Source organism: Paramormyrops kingsleyae, chromosome 4 (assembly GCF_048594095.1).
Source record: "Paramormyrops kingsleyae isolate MSU_618 chromosome 4, PKINGS_0.4, whole genome shotgun sequence".
NCBI classification, from domain to species: Eukaryota; Metazoa; Chordata; class Actinopteri; order Osteoglossiformes; family Mormyridae; genus Paramormyrops; species Paramormyrops kingsleyae.
In genome coordinates, this window is record NC_132800.1 from 36,963,367 (window position 1) to 36,972,520 (window position 9,154).

Genomic DNA, 9,154 nt, shown 5'->3' on the forward strand with positions numbered 1-9,154 from the left:
AATGATCAGCAGTAGACGTGATGCTGATTCATCCAGCTAAGATACTATTAATGATCAGCAGTAGACGTGATGCTGATTTATGCGGCTAAGATACCACGAATGATCAGCCGTAGACGTGATGCTGATTCATCCAGCTAAGATACCATTAATGATCAGCAGTAGACGTGATGCTGATTTATGCGGCTAAGACACCATGAATGATCAGCAGTAGACGTGATGCTGATTTATGCGGCTAAGACACCATGAATGATCAGCAGTAGACGTGATGCTGATTTATGCGGCTAAGATACCATGAATGATCAGCAGTAGACGTGATGCTGATTTATGCGGCTAAGATACCATGAATGATCAGCAGTAGACGTGATGCTGATTTTTGGCTAAGACACCATGAATGATCAGCAGTAGACATGATGCTGATTTATGCGGCTAAGATACCATGAATGATCAGCAGTAGACGTGATGCTGATTTATGCGGCTAAGATACCATGAATGATCAGCAGTAGACGTGATGCTGATTTATGCGGCTAAGATACCATGAATGATCAGCAGTAGATGTGATGCTGATTTATGCGGCTAAGATACCATGAATGATCAGCAATAGATACGATGCTGACCCGCCCCCCCCCCCATTGCTGACAGCTTCCGGCCCGCCTTCCCCAGCATCCGTGTCAGCAATTAGTCCAGCAATTCACTCTCAGACTCCCATGAAATGTTTCTCTGCCCTGAAAGGTGATCATGACCGTGCGCGCATCTGACGACGACAACTTCGCCAACGGGCGGTTCTCCTTCTCACTGCCAAGCGATCTCCCGACCAACCCCAACTTCACGCTCAAAGACAACGAAGGTACCGCATGAATGGCGTGACATCATTTATCGCCATGTGATGCTTTTTTGATCGCCATTATTATGCTCATATTAAAGCGTGCCAGCTTTAGGTCTCTTACCTCATAATGTAGACTTACTAAATATTGTAACAGACTCTCTGCTTAGCACAGAAAATCATGCATTATTATTTTGGGAATTAAAACACGAAAAAGTGACAGCACTACTCCCCTGACAATACTGGAACTGTTGTATATCATAAGTGTCATTTGAGTTCTGTGGAGATCTATATGTTTCTGTAATGCTATTGTGCTGTGAATCCTCAGCTTACGCTGACTACAGTAAACAATGATTAAAAAAATCACAAAGACTGTTGAACCCAGGTTCCATTATATTTATGCATTTTATACATTCTACCAGTCTTTCTCAACCCAGTCTTCAGGGATCCCCAGAGAGCCCAGATTTTTGCTCCCAACACCCCTGTACCAGATATTCTGTATTTCTTGATTGGCTGGGAGCTGGGAGGGATCAAAAATCTGGACTGTCTTGGGGTGCCCAAGGCCTGAGCTTGGAAACATTACATTTAACATTGTATTTTGATGTTTGAGCTTCAGTGTATACTTACCAGGTTACTTCATGCTTTCTGCGGATTTGTAAACTACGTGAGGGTCTTCCATTAAGTTATAGTTGACATCTGATAGGTGTAGCATTGTAATTTCACAAAATAAAACACACACACACACTGTCTGATTTATTTCAAAGGTCTCCGTGATGATACTCAACCCCAGCGAGCCTTTAAATCTCCAAGCTTCGGGGGTGTTTGCGTGGGATTATGGGTAGTACTGCAGCAACACGTGCACACACATTTGGCTGTTTGCCGTCAAACAGGGTTACTCCAGCGATTACCTTTCTGTCTCCTTCCATCCCAGGTGCCTCTCTTGTGTAACACGGGAAGGTCATTTGAGGAGATTGCGATTGTGGTCACTCGGGTCACACTGTCCAGAGACTGGCTTTTAGTTCCTTCCTCTTAATGCATTTTCCCCATTAGTATAGCTATTTTCATGACTGCCCTCCTGCAGTGCAGTGGTACGACAGATTTCTGACAATAATCTCGTGGCACAGACAGTAACTAACATCAGTAGGCTTAGATTCAAACCTTCGACATTTTATGACAATACTCTGAAGGCAGAGGTAGGTTGCCATTCACTGACATCAATATTCTCATCAGTAGAACTTAGTTCTGGTTCTCTGAAGACACAGACATGTCCACACTAACAGGGACAGACTAACTTCTGTGGGGGGCCTATAGGCTGACATGGGTATCCCCCCCCAAAAAAAAAAGCTGGCCATTTGAGCTATTTTTTGGAGCCAAAAGAGCAACAAGAGGGAATTCAAAATGATGGAACATCAATAATATCCTAATCGAAGCGGCGGGTGCCAGTGGCAAAATTTACCGGTCAGGATGGGGGTGGGAGTGCGGTCAGTAAAATTTACCGATGGGAAGGAGGGGGGTATGGTGCCGGTGGATAGATAGGCCACATTTAAAAAGGTTAAGCATTGCCTCCTGTGCTAAGGTTAGTCTTGAATTTTGCATATGTTCGTTTAATTGTGCTCTCGCCACGTCTGTTCACAATTTGTCTACAACTCTAGAGGGATAGGATCAAAGACAAGGGATACGTAATTTAAGTCTTGTATCTTTCTTCTTCTTAGGCTACTTCGTGTCAGTTCGCTTGGCAGTGAAACAACCGGTAGACATTAATGTTGTACGAAAGCTGGGTAGAGTGAAGTCTCAAAGTAGAATAGTCCATTACGGCCGGGATGGGGGGCAACTTTGTCTATCCTGAAAATTGTCACAAACAAAAAATGCAAATATCAGACATGTTGCTATCATTTAAATTATCACAGTATGTTGTATCCTTAAATGTAGCTTGTGGAAATTCTGCCTTCATGAGGACCCTAGTTTTCTGGGGGCCCAGGCAGCTACAAACTCTTGCCTTATGGTAAGTCCACCCCCGCACATTAACTAAGATCAGTATCCTCGTCAGCAGGCCATGATTCAAAATTTGACCATTTATGGCAATACTTTGAAGGCACAGACAGATCCACACATGTGAGCATCAACTAATGTCAGGATCCTTGTCAGTAGGTCTCAATTCAAACTTTTGGAACCACATCATATTGGATTTATGCAATATGACTTCACACATCGTAGAACGTGCAATTAGGAAGCAAGTTTTTATGTACTCATTTAAACATCTTCAACTGAATATTCCGGCAAGTGTTGAGTATAATCATCTATGAAACCCGTCTTTGCTAGTCTTTGTTCATTTCTAAAGTGGGATGATGTCTAAATAGGCCAATATTCAGTAATTCTTCCTATGGTATGAGGGAGGTATTAGATGTTGTTTCTTTCAGGAAATAGGCTGCGGCATTAATTCACCATATAAGTGTCGCTTGGAATGTGTATCAGCCGAGTAAATATCACGTCTGGTGTCGCCTGTTTGCATACTCACTAAAGCACGTGTGAGAGTTAAAGTGCTTAAATATCAGTTACGGAAATAAACCTTTTTTCCCCCTTCTTGTCTGCGACATGGTGACACATTTTTGATATTTGCTCATGCTCTCCAGAGAGACTTGTTTATCGCATAGTAATGGAATAAACTGTGACTTGGTTTCCCGTCGAGGTTAAGCCGAGGCTGAGCGTAATGAATGCCAGAGCCTCCTCGCCTCCTCCGGGCCTCCTGTTTGCGCGAAAGCATTAGCGACGAGCGGGAATCCACATCTGGTCGCGAGAAACCCTCTGTATCTGGTTAAGCCATTCTGTTACCACGCAAGCGTCTGTGAAGTCTGTGGTAGGGGGTCAACAATTTCTATGCAACCTAATAGGAGCTAAATCCTATCTGTGTGTCGAATATGTTTATTTGTTTGAAGCTAGAACACAGCATTGTTAAGGGTGCTTGTAGAGACGTAGACGTGCGGACGTGCTGCGAATTGTCGAGTTGTTGATAGTCGTGAGCTGTCCGGGCATGCTGAAGGGGAGATCCCAAAGTGCCAGAGGTTCAGAGCTTTTTATGAATGCCAAATTGGGCAAGGCCTCCGGTTCTATGAATGATCCAGGTCCAGACGGTTTGTGAACAGGTACATCATTTGCCATTGAGGAGAGTTGTGACATAGTGCCACTGCTGTTTACCAATATTCGTGTTCATACAATTGTTTGTTAGTTTATTCATTCATCTATATATCTTTCTGTGTGTGAATTCCGTCTATATTCCATCCCTTGCTGCTTTCAACTCTAGGTAGACCATCTGTTGTTGAAAGTATGTGTGAAGTTTTATGTGTACATACTTGTAAATTGTCCTGAGTTATCTTGCATATTGTATGATATAACGGGGCACATCCAGCAAGACAAATTCCTGGTGTGTTTAACACGCTTAGCCAGTAAAGATCTTTCTGATTCTGAAGGGATGCCAAAATTTGTTCTAGATCTGAGATTTCGAAAGTCGCGTTTATTGAAACACTATAGTGTTTTGAGAGGGCAGTCTGTGGGAGAGAACTCCGTTATGAGAGATAACGGTCTGAGGATGTGTCCTGAGGAGACAAAGGAGCTGGGCGACAGGGCCGGTAATGGCGGTCCGGAGAGGATGATTACCGACAGCACGTCTCTTTGGGCCGGCAGACAACAGCGCCAATATCGTGGCCAGACGTCGCGGCTACAGCAAGGCCGCCCAAGAGTCCTACCTGTTACCCATCGTGATCTGGGACGGCGGCGTGCCGGAGCTGAGCAGCACCAGTACGCTGACACTGCGGGTCTGCGCGTGTGACCGCGGTGGCGCTGGAAAGGGGCGCGTCTGCCAAGCCCCCGCCTTCCTGTCCGCGGCGGGGCTCAGCACAGGGGCCGTCATTGCTATCCTGCTCTGCGTCGCCATCTTGCTGGGTGAGTACTCGATCACCTCCCATCTTTTCACACAGATACTATGGAGGGATAAAGGTCAAAGGCTAACAGGCGGCATAGAGACTCATTGTGAGGCAAAAGCAAGAGAACGCAGCGTGCAACATAAAACGATCGTTTGATAAAAACAAATTCGAGTAGAAATTGGGCAGCGGCCCTTTAAATGCCTGCAGAGCTGTAGGAGGAATTAGGAGCTAATGCAGCATTCCAGAATTAAGTGTCGAACAGAACAACATCGTTGCCAGAAGACAATCAAACTTATACAGCACAGAGGAGAGGCACAGCAGACAGTTTCTGGAGAGTGTCAATGAGATCATCAGTGTGTGAAGGTGATACATCACAGTTTCCCTCCTCTTTTCATGGCAACGTCGCTGGGTGGAGAGACAGCTTTCAGCTTGGAAGGATCCGGAAGGAATTTGAATGAAACAAGATGAAGATAAACGCCTACAGACAGCAGACGTGTTTCCGGGGCTCAAAGTGCAGGAGACGCAAAATCTCCCACGATTTGTCAGTCCAAACCGTTTCTCATCTCCCAGTCATGCCGATAAGGGACTCTAACGGTTAAATATAGCTCAGCTCTGAGGGATGTATGACAGTACACACAAAACACCTGCCACACCTTTTAACTGCAGGTCACGCTTGCTTTGGCAGGATGAAATCACCGGCATCATTGCATAAATAAGACCCCCCCCCTCACTCTGCATGTTACTGTGGCAGATCTTTCATCTGTAGGGAGTCTGCAGAATCCCAGTTAATGAACAAAAAGCCTGACAATCTGGGGTGAAAATCTCTGGGGGGGGGGGGGGGCTGTACATCTTTCTGTCTGCCCAAGTCTCTGCCAGTCTGCTTTGCTACCAAAAGAAGAGAGACATTGCGGGGGTGGGCAGATGTGAGCATTTATGGACTGGAGTGGAAGGTGACACCCCCCCGCCCCCCCCCCAGTGTACAAATAGACAAGCCCCTCCCTCCTCCAACAGTGCAGTTGTATTTCTAAGAATTGGGTTATTCAGTTATTCAGAATCAAATGTTCCGTTCAGAAAGCAACACTCTGCACATGAAGATGGAGACATCCCCCCCCCCCGTGCCTTCCTCACAAAGAGTAAAGTAATTTCAAGCCTGTGAATCTCAGCGCGGGACCGGGGAAGCCAGCGGCGCTTTGTAATGCGGGGGGGGGGAGGGGGTTCTATCTCAGCCCATTGGGGTTCGAAGTGCTTTCTGCTGAGGGTGGTTTCAGCACTCAGTGTGCAGCGGTCATACCCGACTCGCAATGCCGTGCTTCACTGCGTTTTCTCAAAGGCTGGGGGGAGAAAAAAAACACTTCAGCATGTTCTGCAGGAAGGAGAACATTGACCGCTTCCTAAATAAAAGGCCGGGCTTGTGTAATGCTTTAAACAATGACAGATCCTATTGAATAAATTGCTCTGAGGCTCTTTTTTTATCAGGGCTATTTTACTGAGAGAGAGAGAAAACTCAAAGGAGATGGATGAGCCCACAAAAAAAAGTTACAATTTTTATCTGACAGATGTCACAGAGTAATATTGAGCTGTTTGATGCCAAAAGACGTGATGTGGTCAGGAACCAACAAACAGAGCCGGGTGTCACAGGGGATGGGTGATGGAGCCGGGGATGTATTAGGAGTACAAGAAAAAGCAAGAGATGGCTGTTTCATCTTCAGCCTGAAGGAAAATGTGGGGAATCAAAACGGACATGGGGTCTTGATGAGGCTGGGGAGGGACAGAATAGGAGTTTATTTGTACATCTTCCCAATTATCCAGGAGGGCAGGAAGCCATGGGTGCTGCTGATAGTTCCCATCCTCTCTAGCAGTGTAAACTCTGAGCTAATGCTACTATTGTGATCATGAGCTAATGGCATTATTGAAATTGCAATGTAACGGCTCTATGGCAATTGTCAACTAAAGGTGCTGTCGCAGTTGTGAGCTAAAACACTATTGTGATTGCAAGCTGATGCCATTATTGTGATTATAAGTTAATGGTGCTATCGCGATTGTTAGTTAATGGAAGTGTTGTCATTGTGGGCTAATGGAGCTATCGTGATTGTAAGGTAATGGCGCTATTGTGATTGTGAGCTAATGGCACTGTCTTGATTGTGAGCTATTGGCGCTGTCGTGATTGTGAGTTACTGATGCTATCGTGATTGTGAGTTAATGGCGCTGTCATATGGTGCTATCGTGATTGTAAGCTAATAGCACTGTGACGATTGTGAGCAAATATGCTATTATATGGTGCCATTGTGATTGTGAGCTAACACTGCTAATGTGAAGTCATGGAGGTAACGGCACTCTCGTGGATGTGATCATGATCGTGATGTAATGGCCTAACATGATTGTACTGACATGCCGCATATGATGCTCCTCTCCATAGCGATCGTGGTCCTCTTCATCACGCTCCGCAGTAAGAAGGGCAAGAAAGAGCCGCTCATCATCTCCGAGGAGGACGTGCGTGAGAACGTGGTGACGTACGACGACGAGGGCGGCGGCGAGGAAGACACGGAGGCCTTCGACATCGCCGCACTGCGCAACCCTGCTGGTGCCGAGGAGCTGCGCCTCCGCCGGGACATCGTGCCGGAGGAGAAGCGGGAGAAGCACAAGCGGGGGAGCCCCTCGCCCCTCCTGGATGAGGAGGACGTCCACACCTACCTGGAGCAGCGGCTGGCCGAGGCGGACGTGGACACCAGCGTGCCGCCCTACGACTCACTGCAGACGTACGCTTATGAGGGCCGCGGCTCGCCCACGGGCACGGTCAGCTCGCTGGACCTGGCCGGCGCCTCCTCAGAGCAGGACTACAGCTACCTGGACGACCTGGGACCGGAGTTTCACAAGCTGGCTGAGCTGTTAGGCGAACCGGAGCCGGACGAGACGACCTAGCCGGTCAGCCTGTACAGATAGCAGCGTCCCACTCGCTTTACTCAAAAATAAAGGTGAAAGCTTTGCTGCCGTGCCGCGGTATTTACCGCGGTAAAGCTGACTGCCCTTTTTCACTGGGTTCTACAAGTGGAAAAAAAATAATTTTGGAAGAAAAAAAAACCTTCTATACAGATAACGGGAAATTTTTTTTTCCTTTGTGTATATTTTTTATTGCTGAATAAAGTCCATAATTCCAGATAAGTGTACATATGTGATGTGAATTTTAATGCCCCCCCCCTCCCATTTTTAGTTACTGTTAAATGACAGGTTAACAAGGTTATATAACCCAGGAGCAAAAACACCATGTGCAGGTTTTAATGTTGAAAGTGAAAAACAAACCTGCTTTGTTTCACGGGGTAATTACCTCCGTTTAATTTAGCACAGACAACATCAACAAGTCCGAGTTTCTGTTTGTGTTCTGCTTGGATGCCTCGGGCAACTCTCAACTTTCTTTTTTTTGTTTGTTTTATATACTATAGTAAGTTATTCACTAACCCAATTTAAGGCCACGTTTTCCCCTAATCATTTGTATTACTATAACTGAGAGCTCATAGCTTTTAATTGGATAACTGTATTCCGTGGGCGATAATTGGCTTCTTTTGCGTGGGTGGCTTTTATTCTTTTTTATATCCCCGTAAATCAGCTGTGAAACGTCTCAGTTGCAGTTCACGACGTCAGCTTCAGTGAAACCCAGCGACTGTAAATAAAGTACCAAAGAATTAATTTTACCTTTTCTGTAACGATCTGAATCACTTTGGGGCTGTCATTCATTTTTAAAATATATATATTTTAAATATGCAATAAGCTGTTTTCTTATTTGATATCATTATAATATTACAGAACAAGGTTGAAATGGCGTATATGTTGACTTTGAGTATGTACTGTATCCATCCATCCATCCATTCATCTTCTAGCCTCTTATCTTGCTCAGGGTCACATGGGAGTGATAAGACAGGGGAGAAGTACCCCGTGGATGGAATGCCAGTCCATCTCAGGGCAGACACACACACACACACACACACACACACACACACACACACACACAGCGCTGTGCTCATAACTTTATGGGGACCATCCATTCATTTCTATGGGCAAAAGGCCTAATCCCAGCAATGACAACCTTAACCCCTACCCAACCGTAACCATAAATATCCAAATAAAATACAAGTCTTTTGGCATTTTTAGTCTCAGTCACAGATTTTTAAAAAGTTCAATTTCCCCTTATGGGGATCGAAAAAATAATAATGTCAAAATAACAGGTCCCCACAATATAATGTATATCTGACCCATCTCCCCACACACACACACACACAAACAATCATGCACTATAGGTAATTTAAAGATGCCATTTATCCTGATTGCATGTCCTCAGAAACCTGCCTAACATCAGGAGAACATGTAGCCTCCTAGGATCTCACCCTCCAGAGTTTTAGAGTTTTGAGTTTTGAGCTCTAGAGTT

The 9,154-nt window shown here is 45.5% G+C and overlaps 1 protein-coding gene across 6 annotated transcripts in view; it reads left to right on the forward strand.

Annotated features, from left to right (window-relative positions):
• The window catches only part of LOC111846215 (cadherin-18-like), a 114,892-nt gene extending 106,469 nt beyond the window's left edge, over positions 1-8,423 (forward strand). For all 6 annotated transcript variants that reach the window (XM_023816223.2, XM_023816219.2, XM_023816221.2 and 3 more), the window contains 3 exons: positions 730-844; positions 4,499-4,756; positions 7,154-8,423. In XM_023816223.2, the coding sequence (XP_023671991.2) occupies positions 730-844; positions 4,499-4,756; positions 7,154-7,656 (876 nt within the window). In that variant the 3' untranslated portion in view covers positions 7,657-8,423. The remainder of the gene's footprint in view (positions 1-729; positions 845-4,498; positions 4,757-7,153) is intronic.
• Positions 8,424-9,154: the final 731 nt, after the last annotated feature.